We start from the raw sequence: 17,198 nt of genomic DNA, 5'->3' as shown, positions 1-17,198 counted from the left end.
GTTATTAAGATTCCTAGCAAGCACTGGCATGGCAGGGGCGCTGTGACAAGACCGCAGCCCAGAAGTTTACTTGAAACATGGGTAGACTGAGTTTCTGTATTTGCATGAAGTGTTTAGTTTTGTGTTAGGTACAATGTAAAATGTAATAAATAAAATTGGATTTTCATACCCTGATATGATATTGTCCTCATCACTCGCTGCATAACTGCTTCTTAACCTATGGCTGTGGTTTTAAAACCCTAATATTTTAGATTTCATTACCAGGTTTGTAATTTGTTGGTCACTACTATTAAAGAGAGTAATGTATTGAGTATCATTGTCACTTTAAGATCATCTTTAATCACATAGAATTTATACAGGTAACTTAGAAATGGTGAAGGGGACAAGAATCTTTAATGAAAAATTATAGTTTAATGTTTAGGTGTCTTTCTCTGTAGGATTTGCTCATTTATAACAGATTCTGTATTTTTAATTGACAGCTGGAGGAGCAAATCAGCCGCCTGCAGAGGGAGAAGAATGACTTACAGAGCAGAATGGAGGAGGACCAGGAGGACATGAATGAGATGATGAAGAAACACAAGGCAGCTGTAGCTCAGGTGATGCCCCAGAGACTGTTCTGTGTTACAATATATATATTATCAATACCCAAAATAAATATATATATACATACACACCTTGTGGGTGCTGATATTGGGCATAGCTGTTTCTTGTTTCTTTTCGGTGTTGAGGTTTATCCTTCGTAATAATACATGTTCTCATGAAAAATTCATTTTTTCCTTAAAGGGTAACTAAACTTTCCAAACTTCTGACATGTCATAGTGACAAGTCAGAAGTTTTGATTAATGGGGGTCTGAACACTGAGACCCCCACCAATCGCTAAACAAAGTGGCAGAAGTGCTCGGGTGAGCGCTGAGTCGCTTTATTTCTGATCGGCTTTTCTTGGAAAGTCTATGTATTTACGGGCTCATAGACTTTCTATTCAGCCCATACCCCAATTGCCCGACTTTCCGAGAAAATCCGATCAGAAATCAAGTGGCTTCCCCGAGCACTTCTGCCTCTTCGTTTTAGCGATCAGTGGGGGTCTCCGTGCTCGGACCCACACTGATTAAAACTTCTGACATGTCACTTTGACATGTCAGAAGTTATTTGAAGGTTTAGTTATCCTTTAAAGCAGTGATCCCCAACCACCGGGCCGTGGATCGTTTGGTACCGGGCCGCGCTATCTGGTATCCGCCCCAGTGGCCTCAGGGAATTTCAGGTGAAAAGCCACACCAAACTGTGGTGCAGTTTTTCACCTGGAATGTCCGTTGTGGAAAACTGCTGAGCAGGCCTCCTGGAATGACGTTCCATCCCAGGAGACCGCTTCCGCCTGTGATTGGCTGCAGCAGCAGTCACATGGGGTGAAGCTTCATCCCAGGAGGCCGGCCCTCTAATGTCATCCAGACCGGCCTCCTGGGATGATGTTTCATTCCATGTAACCGCTGCAGGTCCCAGTTCCAACTGCATCTGCATCCTTAGGATGCAGTTACAGTTGAATTGAATGCTGGAGCAAGAGTGATAGCTCCTTGCCCCAGCATTCACTCTGCCGTGAGCGGCTCAGCGCAGGCAGGCGCGATGTTGTGATGTCATCGCGCCTGTCTGTGCCGAGTCACTCATAGCACAGACCGGAGGAGAAGGATCCTCCACCTGTCGTGGGAACGGGGATAGGTAAGTAATTTTGTTATTTTTTATTAGGCACATATGGTGGCATTATACTGGGTATGGGAGTGGGGGCTGATGGGAGCATTTTACTGTATGGGGCAGCTATGGGAGCATTTTACTGTATGGGGCAGCTAAGGCTTGCCTTATACTGTATGGGGTGCATTATACTGTGGGGGCATTATACTGTGAGGGGGCAGCTATGGGGGGGCATTATACTGTGAGGAGGCAGCTATGGGGAGCATTATACTGTGGGTGGCATTATACTGTGTGGGGGAAGCTATGGGGAGCATTATATTGTATGGGGCAGCTATGGGGAGCATTATATTATGGGGACATTATACTGTGTGGGGGAAGCTATGGGGGCATTATACCATGGAGGCAGCTATTGGGGCATTATACTGTGGGGGCATCCATGGGGACTGTTGGGCAAGGCGGCTGGACATAGGCGCGTTCAGGTGTCTGGTGGTGTTGGGGAGGGGTAGGTGGGCCCAAGCTGAATTCTTGCACCAGGGCCCATGAGCCTTTAGCTACACCCCAGTTGCTATTTGTTGTGGATTTCACCTCCCATTGAATTCAATGGGGAAAACCCGCAACAAATAAGCAGCGTTTACACAAATACAATTGACATGCTGCCGAATAAAATTCAGCACCACAGATCAATTTCTGAGCCGTTTTTCCGCTCAGTATTTACGCAGAGTGTGGATGAGACTTGTTTTATCTCATCCACTTTGCTACTACTGTATTATGCTGCAGATTTTCCGCAGCAGAGTACAGGTATTATAATACAGGTATACGCTATATTTACGCAATGTGTGAACTGACTCTAACCCCCGCCCCGCTGGTCCCTGCATCAAACTGGTCCTCGGTGCAAAAAAGATTGGGCACCACTGCTTTAAAGCATTATTTCCATCTTAGACATTTATGGCATATTCACAGCATATGCCATAAATGTCTGATAGATGCGGGTCCCAGCTCTGGGACCCACGCCTATGTTGAGAGCGGCTGTTCCCCAACCTCCACCCTGCTTAGTGGGACGGCCGCCATATCCAGGTGAAGCATGAATTCAGAGGTGGCCGAACTGCTCTTGCTTTTCTGTTCTGTGGGAGTTTCAGAGATGCTTTCTCTGCTTTTTTCATACCTCCCATAGACGTGAGTAAAAAGAGCTAGGCACATGTGCGGTCACTTCTCCATTCATTCTCTACCAGGGACACCCGATCTCGACATAGGATCAAGTCCCAGAGCTTGAACCCGCATCTATCAGATATGTATGGCATATTTACCTCGAAATGAGACATTGACTTACAAGGTAGCCCTCTATAGGTGCCGCAGCAGAAAAAATATGAATTTTGGAGAAGTGGCTTCTAACTGGTGGTCCATAGAGTAATATTTGGCCTAAAACCCACCAGGAAAGCAGCTGAATGCGCTTCAGTGCCATTCCCAGGTTAATAATTGGCCAATAGTTACTCATTCACATTGTGTATTCTCCGCAGTCCAAAAAATAAATAAAAATAGAGCACTACAAGGCTATGTTCAGTTTCCGCACTGAACACCTGCTAGAAAGTACAGTATAAGTTTAGTGAATAGAGTTTTACAAAAAGGGTGGAAAGCCCTGGCAAATCTGCAGCCGAATGTAGCCTAAAAAAATCCATAAATCTTTGTGTATGTCAAACTCCTGGATGAAAATGATATGCGGCACTCTGATGACGTGGCCCTCTAAGAATTGGATTTGCTTTCCTAAAACGTAAAATCTATAAGCGTCAGAGTGATGGTGAACAATATACTCCAGTATTAATGTTTCACCGTGGTATTAAGGCAGGATTACTAGCAAAAAATGGTTTTCTTTTATGACACATAGTTGCAGCTACTATTACATTTGGTGCTTTGGCAGGCATGTGCCCATTTGCTACTATAATAAGATTTCACTGCAGTGTATCCTTTGCTTGTATTCACAGCATTTGTATTTGCCAACAGATATAATGGCTATACTACGGTTTCTCATGTGCCTTTTGCAGGTCTTGCCCTACAGCTCGGATTATTGCACATTGAGCTGAAAGCTCTGCCTGTTTGAGCAGAAGACAGCCAGCACGAAAATCTGCGGTTTAGAAACATCTAGTTTAATTAAATGCACAACTTTATCAATAGATTAACTGCTTGTAATGTAAATAAAGCAAATCGATTTCTTCTGCAGATCAGTTAGCTCAGCCTGAGAGCCTTGGGGCTTGGTGTGTTTTGTATAACTCCTTCAAGCAGTGAATATTTCCTTGCTTTTTAGTGGGGCGGGCATCCTTTTCTCAATGAGCAACCTAACGAACCCTGTCATTCTCTCCCATAGTCCTCCCGAGACTTGGCTCAGATCAATGACCTGCAGACGCAACTTGAGGAAGCCAGCAAGGAGAGGCAAGAGTTACAAGAGAAGGTAAGATGAGCCTTCCTGACTTTATCAGATGTACATGTAGAAAATAAAGTCTGCTATTCTACATCTTAAGCGTATGAATATAGATGCTTAAAGGAACACACCAGGAAAAAATAATTGCACTGTGATCTGCTCAGCGCAAAATACGAGTGGGCAGTGGGTGACACAGGGATTCAGAAAACAAAAAGAAAATTCCTGTGGCATATACCACCCCCTCTGGCTCTGCACTAGACATGACCGTTTGCCCGGAGTAATCCTTTAAGGAAATAACACAACGCAACAAATTGAGTTGCAGCTTTTATGCTTAGTGGATGCAGCCATTTTTTAAGCGTAACAATTAGGTGTTAAGATTGCCGGCTCTCACGCACACCAGTGACCAAGACAACCCTACCATTTGTTAATGGTAGTATGGTTAAATATAGAATGTTTTACATAAAAATGATAATAATCTAGTACTAGAAGTCCTATAGTGTATTTCCCTGTCAACTTGTTACGTTTTCTATTTATATTGGTTTCTATGAAAGCTCGGTGGCTTCTTTTTTTGGTGGTCATAACATTTCTGACAGTGGTCGTAATCCAGCTTTCCTAGACTCTTTAGTGCCAAATCTTTCTAGTTATATAGCGACATATCTACCTCCCATATAACTGCATAACTAAGCTGATTTACCATTTAGGAGTGAAGGAAACCATTATGGGGGTTGTTATCCAACAGCTAAATACATATACTGAGGATTTTAGTTTTTTCCAAAAGGAACAGCTCTTTAAATCCTGAAGTTTGGGCATGTTTACATGCCTTATGGTATCCGCAACAATGTAGTAGTGTGGACTTTCTTTAGGGTGACTAGGGGTCTCACTGACTGATGGAAAGGCTTAAGCCAACTCATATAATTTCCAAACATTTCTCCCACGTGGCCGAATTTTTGCTCAATTATTGAATTTAACTGAAAGATCTGTTTTTCCTATGACCAGCTTTACTATGGTTAAAGTCAATCAGAAGAGCACAGAATTGCAGCGGTACATCTCTATTTCTTATCCGTTTCTAAAGCTTTCTCCTTATTCCTTTACTGTTCCTCTTAATGTACGGTACTAAATGCTGTACAAGTTTCCTTCTGCTGACTGTATACACATTTTACATTCCTTACAACTATTTGTCTTGAGAGAATGTTAATAATTTGATCAGTCTTGAAACACATAATTGTCTTGGGACTGGAAGCTTTTTATCTTTTTAGAGCGCTTTTATCTACTTTTTACCTTAATTGCTACATAAGTTATAGCAGGATTGTATAAGCAGACAGAGGTCATACTGCGTTTTTATTAACGCAATTATTAGGCTTCACCATGGAGTGAAGGCAAATTGGCTATAGCCAAGTCATGTCCTATAGAGCGGCACATACATGCTTTACTCTAGTCATCACATAGCAGCATGGGCTTTTTGCATCTCTTTCCCATATAAGACCGTAACAATTAAAGTGTTCGTAGAAAACAGATATAATACACTGATTATTCCTTCATTGAAAAGGGAGAACCATAAGGAGAACCTCTTTTCCATATATACTATAAAGGCATATGGACGTCATAGAGACATGCCCCCCCAGGTTGGGACCCTTTTTTATTACCTATAGAGGAGAGCAACTTTAGAGACTCCGCTGCCGAACCTGCCGAGAATAATTCTCGTTTCCAGGTAAACTAGTCCAATTCTGATCACAATAGCGACTCGGACTATGCTGAGCACATACGCGCTGACCATGCCGCTGACCATGCCACTGCCCACAAGCGCTGGATAAGAGAATCACCATCTAATATAACTACAACCCATATTAGTGAGCAGCTTATTTGCTTTTTTCCTGGTTTATGCGATATTTTTCCATTCACGTCATGTATTTCCTCTATACTGAGTGATCACACAAAAAATGACTATTAATTAATCTTCACCTCTAATTTATCTGGATTAATTTCCATTTATTGCAGGTTTGTACTAGGTATCATTAGCCAATTAATGGCATTGGCATATGTAACCTTGCAGCCAAATTGACCTGTTAATTGTTAGATATTTGCAGTCAACAAGCTTTAGTTGACATTTAGAAGAAACGCAGAAGTTGATTGAGAGAGATCACAGGAGCCAAATGAAATACTATCACTCCAATGCAATTTGTATCATTGACCTGTACGTGTGAAATTAATGAAGCATGGTCTAATCTATGATAACTCATCGCTCAATTGTCAGGGTAAGCCTTACAGGGATCATCGGCAATAAGCCCAAAACATTGATCCTGCTTTTTTTTTTCTTAAACTAAATCTATATGTTAATATATTAAACTTTGCATCATTAATTTAAAGAATGTTGTGGTCATTGCATCCATATATTTAGTGCTCTAAGCTGAGCCAGGAGGAAAATGATGCGGTCGGAAAAAGCGATTCACCAAGAAGTTAAATTAATGCTTGTTCTTTCAGGTGATAAGTTGTCACTGGCCTAGATATATTTTGCATAGCTCATTACCGCTATATAACTCCACTGAAGCATTGTTGAAACCTGAGGGTTTTGGGGTGCGGTGTTAAAATCAAGGCTCTACTTCGAAGCAGCTCTCAACGATATATTTGGGGATTGCATAAATAACTATTCTCTTATATGTAAGCTTATTATGGGATTGTTCACTTTAGTTGCTGGCATGGTCTGCTTATAACCTGGATAGTTGCTATGCATTCTGAAATTTCCTGCAGACTTACCTACTAGTGGAAAAGCTTTTTATGCATTTCCATAATTAAATTTTTAGGGTTTATTGATAAATATTGCTTTTGTTCATTTTGTGAATCCATGACATAAAAAAATAGAAAACTGTAACTGTGGCCAACAAAGTATTTTCCATAGAGGTATGTAACACTTTTTTTTTTATTTGTTTTTTTCCAGTCGTAGTAGTGGTCATATAAGTAAACATTTACGCTCCGCTATGTCAGCCGCAGCCATGTTCTCTGTAACACTCCCATAAGAGTAGCAGGTCACTGCTTCCCACAAGATCAACACACACATCTCCTGCTGACGTTAACATTACATTGTTTAGATTGTTGTTCTACACAAACGACAAGAGAAAAAGATATACCCCATAGTGACTTGTACAGGAACAAAGATTTTCCCCCTGGTCAGCACTACAGAAATTCAGTTGATGAAAACACAGTTTGTTAAAGAAGAAGTGTTTTTCAGTCGTGAAAATATTGGTTTCCTTTCAGTAAAAATACCTCCTTGACCTTTTCACGTCCCTCTATTCGTCACATACTGTTCATTCACTTAATACATCCATCTTTAGTAATTAAGAGCCGTGTTGATCTGTGTTAGTGAAACGAAGTAAATAAAACACATTAAGTAATTCCCAGTCAATACCAATGCAAGAGGGGGAGGGGTGGAGGACACTTCTTCAATGGTGGATTAATCGAGGCTTGAAGGAACAAGGAGTCAATATGTTAGATTTTTTTCTTTCTCAATATCCCTTGATATCTAAACCTTGTATTTTAGTATTAGTTGTGTGCACCTATAAAAAAATTCACATGACAAAGTATTCATATAAGGCAAAATGCGCTAAAGATTATTGTACTATTTCATTATATATAGCTATGTACAGTTAGGTCCAGAATTATTTGAACAGTGACACAAGATTTGGCATTTTAGCTGTTTACCAAAACATATTGAATACACAGTTATATAATCAATATGGGCTTAAAGTGCAGACTCTCAGCTTTAATTTGAGGGTATTCACATCCTAATTTGAGGAAGGGTTTAGGAATTACAGCTCTTTAATATGTAGCTGCCTCTTTTTCAAGGGACCAAACGTAATTGGACAATTATCTCAAAAGCTATTTAATGGGCTGCATGGGCTATTCCCTCGTTAATCCATCATCAATTAAGCAGGTAAAAGGTCTGGAGTTGACTCCAGGTGCGGCATTTGCATTTGGAAGCTGTTGCTGTCAACAAACAACATTAGGTCAAAGGAGCTCTCAATTCAAGTGAAACAGACCATCTTTAGGTTGAAAAAAAAAAAAAGAAATCCATCAGAGAGATAGCACAAATGTTAGGAGTCAACAGTTTGGTACATTCTTGAAAAAAAAGAGCACACTGGTGATCTCGTGAACTCCAAAAGGCCTGGACGTCCACAGAAGCCAACAGTGGTGGATGATCACAGAATCCTTTCCATGGTGAAGAAAAACTCCTTCACAACATCTACCCAAGTGAAGAACACTCTCCTGGAAGTAGGTGTATCAGTATCTGAGTCTACCATAAAGAGAAGACTTCATGAGAGCAAATTACAGAGGGTTCACCACAAGGTGCAAACCATTAATCAGCCTCAAAAATAGAAAGGCCAGATTAGACTTTGCCAAACAACATCTAAAGAAGTCAGCCCAGTTCTGGAACAGAATTCTTTGGACAGCTGAAACTAAGATCAACCAGTACCAGAATGACGGGAGGAAGAAAGTATGGAGGCTTGAAACGGCTCTTGAAAGTTTTTTGTTTTATGTGTTTGGGGGGCTGTATGGCACGATCTAAAAGGGGGCACACTATCTACAGGGGGGCTGTATAGCGTTGTCTACAGGGGAGGCTGTATAGCGCTGTCTGCAGGGGGCTGTATAGCGCTGTCTACACGGGGCTGCATAGCGTTGTCTACAGGGGGCTGTCTACAGGGGGGCTGTATAGCGTGGTCTACAGGGGGACTGTACAGCGCTGTCTACAGGGGGCTGTATAGCACGGTTTACAGGGGGGCCAATGAGGAACTGGGAGTAGAAAATTTTTTGTTTCATTTGTTTGGGGGTGATATATGTTGCTGTTCACAGGAGGCTGTATGGCACGATCTAAAAGGGGAAGCACGGTCTACAGGGGGGTTCTATAGCGCTGTTTTCAGGGGGCTGTATACTGTTGTTTACAGGGGACTGTATAGCGTTGTCTACAGGGGGGGGCTTTATAGCAAAGTCTACAGGGGTCTGTGTGTAGCACCCAGGGGAGGGGAGGGGGCCCAGTCAAAAGTTTGCTATGGGACCCAGTGTTTCCTAGTTAAGCCCCAGACCAAGAGCCACGAAACAAATTACGTGCAGGGCCCCATAACCCCCTCCCTACCGGACTCCCTCAAACAACCAGCCCCCCCCCAGATTAGACATAAAAAATATAATTTACTCACCGCCTTCTCTTGTCCACAGATCCCAATCAGGCCCCAGCAAAGGTTTCCCCCCCGATGCATACAAGGTCCTGACACAAGGCAGCGTCAGGAAGTTATATGTGACCGCACCTGTTCTCAGCACAGACCTTTGCCAGGGTCTGATGTGGCAGCAACTGCCTCTGGCGCTCCCAGACCATGTGTGTTGTGTTAGGTTTCGTTCACATCTGCGCTATGACTTCCATTTATAACAGAAGCCATAATGTTGTGCCGAATCCATTGTATGACAGATTCCAACGGCGCCTGTTAGACCCCATGAACTTATAATTGGGCTGTCGAGGTAATTTTGCCGTCAAAAGTGAAAAAACTTAAACTGCACTTTAGACGAGAATCCTCAATGGTGATGTGGTCTTACATGTTCAGCCATTCATTAGGAATAGCCAGTTTGTAATACTACATTTCCCATACAGTGTCCGCTGTAGGAGAAATGTCTATTTTTATTTGATTTATTCTAGCATCTTTTTACCATCAGGTTTGTCTTATTCCCATGATTTCAGATAAAATTATTTTTCAGAAGTCTCCAAACGGTCATCCCCATTTTCTCATGAATAGTCTGAAAAGTCTGACTGCTGAGACATATATAAGTGTAGTCCGTTACCATCCATCATAGATTTCTGCAATTTATGTCACAAGTTCTAGATATAATTTCTTCCTGTTTATCCTATGAAATTGGCAAATATGTCTTTAAATAGTGGTGTGGGGGTTGCAAATGTCTCATTATGGCAGAGCGTTTTATCTTACATTTTTTCTTCTGGTTTTATTGTGCAGTTACAAGGTTTGCAGAGTCAGCTGGAGTTCTTGGAGCAGTCCATGGTGGATAAATCTGTGGTGAGCAGACAGGAGGCCAAAATCCGGGAACTGGAAACACGCCTGGAATTTGAGAGGACCCAAGTGAAACGCATGGAGGTGGGTGCCGCTCCTGTTCTTACAGTGTAGATGAAAGTTCATTTATTTGATAGAAATTTTGGTATTGTAGTTCCCATTTACACATACATTACCCCTCTCCAGAGCAATTACTTATTCTAGAGACAGGTTTCCTGTACATAGAGCTTTAAGTCTGATACTTGTACCCAACAGAGCCTCGTAACCCGACTAAAAGAAAACATAGAGAAGCTGACTGAGGAGCGGGATCAGCGAGCTGCAGCAGAGAACCGTGAAAAAGAACAGAATAAAAGAATGCAGCGGCAGATTAGAGATATGAAGGAAGAGACGGGTGAACTGGCTAAGAAAGAGACGGAAGCCAGCCGTAAAAAACATGAATTGGTAAATAAATCTATTCTTATGTACAAGTGTATTATATGCCTACGCCACTGGTCCATTTAAACGTCTGCAGTCATCTGTCAATTTTACCGGCCATATATTGACAAATTCTGCTGCTTAATGGACTACGTAGGACAATATAGGTATCTGCAGGTTGTGAACTGCAGATGAAGCGCTATAAATGCAACATGGGCCGTAACCACTTATTTATCTGGATTATACATTATTTAGGCTAGAAAACATTTGAATATTACCCTCATGGCTCAATGCAATGTTTTTGTTTTTTTATATGCCCTGACTTTCTAGGTGCTTGAAGGGGGTTGTATAAGATTAGGAAAAAAAAAGGTCCTTTTTTTTTGTTATCTCAGATATCGTGTCACCATGGACTGCAGCTCCATTCACTTAAATATCACTCACACACAGTTCATGGACAACAGTAGAACGGTTTCTGAAAAAAAAAGAACCCTTTTTTTTAATCTCATACAAATTATTTTATTTGTACTGGTAAAAATCTTGATGTGTTTGATCCTTTGAAATATTTTGAAGTGCCCACATCTTCTAATTTCAAGTTTTCTTGCGGCTTGGCAGTTATGACTTTTGAAGATTGAAGGGTAGAAAATGTAAAAAACAATCTCACTGATGAGAAATTCATTTTTTTAAACAAAAAGGCAGGAGACAAATTCTTATACTATCTATCATCAGACCACCGAAAGTAAAACTATTTACAATTGTGGAATGTTTACAACCCAATATAATGTGTTACAGTGATGGATATAACTTTAATACCTTGCAGCCTAAAAGCAATAGAAATATTCCAGTACTTGTTCATACAACCAACCAACCAACCAACCAGTAGTCTATCAGCCATGCATTGGTTTATATATAAATATATGTAGTGTGTGTATGTATATGTGTGTGTATGTATATATATATATATATATATATATATATATATATATATATATATATATATATATATACATACACTACTCAACATTCAAATAGCAATACCATGAAGAGCAAGCCGTAAGGTTATGCAAATTGAGGAAGGAGCAGGTGTCGCTAAGATCTGCATGTTTTCAAGCACCCAGCTCCAATCTGTGGCATCTGGGAGAGGCATAAAAGCCAGGTTGAAAGCAAAGTTTTTTTTTTTAGCCACACGAAAACTCAAAAATCTGATCAAGTGGTATGGTATATTATGCGATGCCTCCTGTTCGTCGATGCGCCAGTTGTCGCCAACTGAGAGGAACAGAATCCTTGAACTGAGAGACCTTGGTTCATCATTCCGGCAGATCGCTACGCGCCTAGGCTGAGATGTCAGCACTGTTGGAAGAATGGCGCGTAGTGATCCATTCTGTACTGCAAGTGAAATTGGACGTCACATTCCAAACCTAGAGCGGCAATCAATGTTGACACACCATCAGAAGGCGTTTTCACGACATTGGGCTACGAGCCAGACGTCCGGCTACAGGTGTTCCACTGACCACACGTCACCCCTCTCAAAGGGTATCATGGTGCACAGCAAGACGGCAGTGGAGGCTGGAATGGAGGTCTATTTTCTTCATCGATGAGTCACACTTTTGTCTCGAACACAATGATAGTCGGAGATTGTTCTAGAGACCACATGGGCAACGCCATGAAAAGGCCTTTGCGAGGGAACGTCACACGGGTCCCACTCCCGGGATTATGTGGTGGGGTGGCATAATGTACGGTAGCCGGACCCCATCTAGTCTTCATTTCAGGTATACTAACTGCTCGGCGTTACATTGATTTGGTTGTGGAACCAGTGGTAAGGCCATTTCTCCAAAGTGTCCCAGAAGCAGATTTTCAACAGGACAGCGCAAGGCGACATGTTGCTTGTGCTACTGTGAGCATCCTTCATGGCCTAAACGTTCTACCATGGCCTACAGCGTCTCCTGACTTGTCTCCCATCAAGCACATCTGGGACGTCATTGGTTGGCAATAGTAAAGGGAGCTGCCAGCAGCCAATCTTGATAATTTGCGTTCCCAAGTGCATTCAGCATGGCATAACATTCCCCAGACAACCATTAATAATCTAATTGATAGCATGCCAAGACGTGTAAGTGGGCGTATTTCTGTGCGTGGCGCTCATTCTCGATACTGAATAAATCAAGATGTTTGGAATGTTTTGTTTCCTTTTTTTTTACTATTTACAAATCATTAACATATCTTTGATATCCACAGTTCCAAAACTCTTCCTTCTTGGTGTTGCAATTTCAATGTTGGGGAGTATGTATATATGTGTGTGTGTGTGTGTGTGTGTGTGTGTGTGTGTGTGTGTGTGTGTGTGTGTGTGTGTGTGTGTGTGTGTGTGTGTGTGTGTGTGTGTGTATATACACCCAAAAACACACTCCCCAACATTGAAATTGCAACACCAAGAAGGAAAACTTTTGAAACGGTGGAAATTATTTTATATATATATATATATATATAATAAATAATCTGGTGGGGTTTTTATTTTTATTTTTTTAATAGTTACCAAAGCGGTTCTTTAAGTGCATGTACATCTTCGTATCTATTTTCCAATTAAATTTAATAATGAAGCAAGTTTCTCATTAAAAATATCTTGCCGTTATGAGTCTACATCTCTATGGAGACCAATGTCTCTCTTGTAGACTGATCCTGCTGCCATTGGTTGTGCCCTTCTGTCAGGAAAATGGAGGAGAGTAACAAATGCCTACAGGATCGGATTACTCACAGGCTTGTAATCTATAGCTATCGAGACACAAGTCTGCATAGGAGCTGTATACACAATACAGTAGGATATTTCTAATCAAAGCTATTTTCGGAGTTGCTTCAATTTTAGATGCATTGGAACAATAAAAATGGCCAACACTTTATGGGCATCTAAATTTACTTCTGCTTCTGCAGGAAATGGATCTAGAGAGTTTGGAAGCTGCAAATCAGAGTTTGCAGTCAGACCTGAAATTGGCATTTAAACGTATTGGGGATCTTCAAGCTGCCATTGAGGATGAGATGGAAAGTGATGACAATGAAGATCTTATTAACAGGTAAGAAATCTTTCACGTCTCTTTTAGCATTCCTGTCATTCTTTAGTTCTCATTGTGTTATTTGACTATTGATTATTGCTTTTCATTTTTCATTGGACATGCTTTCATGTTTTATTTTATCTCCATGTTTTCAGTCTACAGGATATGGTGACCAAGTATCATAAACGCAAGAATAAAAAGTGAGATTAAAATGTTCCCTCATCCTTATTGAACTACTCCTTAATCTCGGCATGCATAAGCATCAAATCCTTCCCTAAAAATAACTTTCTATGGAGATTTCGGCCCCCGTCATAACTGCATGGTTATTTTCTGACCCACAACAGTGCATGCCCATTTAACCCTTTATCATGTTCAAATACAGTTTTAATCTGGATGAATAACCTATGGTTTTCTTGCAGTTTGCCTTTTACAGTGTCTTAACCATTAACATTGTTTTGTTGAATCTCAAGTCCTCATTCAGTAGATTGCAAAGATGTTTAGTTCATTCTGAGTTACTAATGTTTCCATAGGGACAGTTTGATCGTAGTTGAGTTGCCCTGTGTGTAGCAGTTATGTACGTTACATTAGTGCTTTGACTCTCTGAGGTTTTATTTGAGGTTTGCAGATACTATTTGGACAGATTCAGCATTGCTCCCCAGTATTTTCACTGCAGTTTAATACAGTGAATGATACTGTAATCATAAGACCACTATTATCTCATAGACAAATAGTGATTACGGTAACTTAAAGTGGCCATACACATGAAATAACAGTCAGCTGAAGAGTTATGTCTCTCGACTCGGCCTAGACAAGCATTCATGTTCATTTCAATGGGGAGAGAGTTAGAAGCCTTTGCCCGTCCCTTTTGGTAAAGAACAGGGTGGAATCCTCCAGCTCACTCACTGTTTGTCTTGATCCAGATAGCGCTCGGATCCTGCGTGGCGGCACAGTATCAGGAAAAAACAAAAGAATGATCCAGTGCTTGTTGAATATGATTAAAAGGAACGGCAGTTCCAAGTTTAATTGAATATTTAAACGTTCAAGTGCAAGGGGAGTGGTAGCAATAGCCTGCGCATTTCGGACGGAGGACAGAGGTACCATCCGAAACACGTAGGCTATTTCTACCACTCCCCTTGCACTTGCACTTTTAAATATTCAATTAAACTTGGTACTGCCGTTCCTTTTTATCATCTTCAACAAGCGCTGGATCATTCTTTCGTTTTTTCCTTATACCATTTTTGCACCAAATAAATACTACTTGATAAGAAATCAAGATCTGTATGTTATAGATATAGCAGGAAACTTCAGCATTTTACCCTGTTTCATAATATAGTATGATATGATGAACCTAAAGGCAATCCTAAGTAAGGTAATTGGTAAAGTAACTTTTATATCTGCAGTGTTCAAGGTTTCCTGTAAAAATAACATACCATTTACCTCAATGGGGATCCTGCAATGTGGAGATTATTCCCCTTGAACTTGTTTTATCAGCAGATATTCTAATGGATCAGGACAATTCTATCTGGGTGTCATGCTTTGAAGGGAATAGACAGGACAATCCCTGGGATCTGTGCAATTTTGAACTCTTAGGGTCCTTTTACACATTGCCCGATTTGTGCCGTAAAACAAGATTTGTCTTCCATCAGATGGAAGACAAATTTTGTCGAACTGCTCATTTGCTGTTGACACGAGGAGCAATGCCCAGACATGTATGGGGATGAGCGATCGTTACTACGATCACTCGTCCCCATACATTTCCATTATGTCGGTAGCACAACTCCCTGATGTGCTCCCGACTATTGACCATTTTATTGGCCGCATAAACCATCAGATCATCCAATGAATGAGCGGTTTCTTTTTCATCGGCTGATCGTTGCCCTGTTAACATAGGACAATGATCAGGAAAAAGCGTTTATTTGAACACTTATTTTGGCCCGCATAAAAGGGCCTTTTAGTGATGTGGATTATACACATAAAACAAGCGTTGGTTCATCTAAGCTTGCATGTTATTTTAATAAGCAGATAAGCAATTTCTTGACTTCTCTGCTTCTTATCTCCTGAGTAAACCAAGAATGAGACCGTTTAGAATGTGACTCCTACTCATACTCCCCTTGCACACATGACATTTTCTGATTTGTGTATTGCTGGCAAGGCATTTACAACATGACTTGCTATGATCAGTGTCGAGAAGCAATGCCTGGGCATTAAATGAATGTCAAACTTGCCATGGCCATTATTATAATAACCAAATGCTCAGAATTACTATTTCCATGACCCAAATATTTTTCAAATCTTCCTCATTGAACACAGTTGTAGTTGCCCAGGCTGCCAAATGTATGAGCCGTTCTCACTGGCCAAGAGGAACAATTATTCCCCTGGAAATCGGATTAATTCTCCTGACAATATTATTCAGCTTGTTTCTGGACTTGTAGTGTTTTCTAATAAAATGAATTTAGAAGTCTATCAGCTGAGAATTTTACAGATAAGAAAAGGTGTGCAGTACACTTAAAGCTTGTGTGAACACACCCATAGCTGGCATTTCTGAATTTGCGCTCATTGGTCATCAGTTGTAATCTTTTTGATGACTAACTTCTAGAATATCCGGCTTCTCCCGGTTTCATACAATGCAATCTTGACTATATTGGAGAAACGGAAACTGTGAGGGTCCTATTCCCTGTAATAAGTGCATTGCCATCAATTTGGTGTCTGAAGACTATGATAGAGAATTTCTTAAGCTGGAGCCTGGTCTGTGCTCTGTGTCTCTAGACACTGAAACGCCTAATGCTAGCGAATAAATAGCTTATTGCTACTAATGCCTCGTACCTGTTTCCAGACATGCTTTCAATTTGAGCAAAGATTCTTCCGCTCTCCCGGGAGACTGGTCTCGTCTGCCTCCGTTGTGGTGGTAGACGGGGAGGGTGTAGTGTAGAGGATGGAGGAAAAAGACGTGAGGGAGTTAATGGGTGAGGGAGAGGTGCTGTTTATACCATTACCCAGCCAAGCAGGGAAAAAATTATTTCCATTTACTCTCCGCGCAGCCCCAGTTGCTGTTCCCTTCACAGATAATGAGAGCAGGAGGCCGTTCTGTATTCAGACAGTGTCATAAGAAACTGTTTTAAGCATGCAGGGAATGGATTCAGCAAAGCTCCACAGCAGTGTCGGAAATCAAATCAGCGGTATGCTGGGGTGGGGAGAGGAGAGGAGGGGTGGGTGACGGATGTTTGTGTGGCGGGAGGAGGCGGTAATTTATAGCAGGGCTACATATGTCAAGTGGATTTACATGTTTTTCTTGGTCCCCGTGTAGGTGTAAGTCAAATGGGAAGTGATTATGGCCCCTGGTTCCCAGATCTCACTTTAAACACACGGTTTACCTGGTCCATCAAATTGTCATTCATCTCCAAGGAGGAAGCCCAATTCTTTAGCTGCCATCACTTTACTCACTCACTTCAGAGGATTGTTGTTGTTATTATTATTATTATTAAGTAACAGTTCGAGAATTTTTTTTTTCTTGTTTTTTGAGATTGAGGTGCTCACTTTTTTGCAAGCTTTATAAACCTCCAGAAACAAGCAAACATTTTTAACTTAAATAAACTCTGTCAAGGTTGGCGGAGTTTTAGATTT

At 41.1% G+C, this 17,198-nt stretch overlaps 1 protein-coding gene across 7 annotated transcripts in view; it reads left to right on the top strand.

The window, feature by feature from the left end:
- The window catches only part of MYO18A (myosin XVIIIA), a 311,527-nt gene that overhangs the window by 275,557 nt on the left and 18,772 nt on the right, over positions 1-17,198 (top strand). For 5 of the 7 annotated variants that reach the window (XM_075854303.1, XM_075854300.1, XM_075854299.1 and 2 more), the window contains 6 exons: positions 480-596; positions 4,034-4,117; positions 10,075-10,212; positions 10,384-10,569; positions 13,459-13,598; positions 13,733-13,777. In XM_075854303.1, coding sequence (XP_075710418.1) covers positions 480-596; positions 4,034-4,117; positions 10,075-10,212; positions 10,384-10,569; positions 13,459-13,598; positions 13,733-13,777 — 710 coding nt within the window. The remainder of the gene's footprint in view (positions 1-479; positions 597-4,033; positions 4,118-10,074; positions 10,213-10,383; positions 10,570-13,458; positions 13,599-13,732; positions 13,778-17,198) is intronic. The other 2 variants (XM_075854304.1, XM_075854301.1) reach the window with 1 other exon arrangement.

This window comes from Rhinoderma darwinii, chromosome 2 (genome assembly GCF_050947455.1).
Source record: "Rhinoderma darwinii isolate aRhiDar2 chromosome 2, aRhiDar2.hap1, whole genome shotgun sequence".
Lineage (NCBI taxonomy): Eukaryota > Metazoa > Chordata > Amphibia > Anura > Rhinodermatidae > Rhinoderma > Rhinoderma darwinii.
Note: the sequence above shows the minus strand (reverse complement) of the source record. Positions and strands in the feature narration are given on the sequence as shown.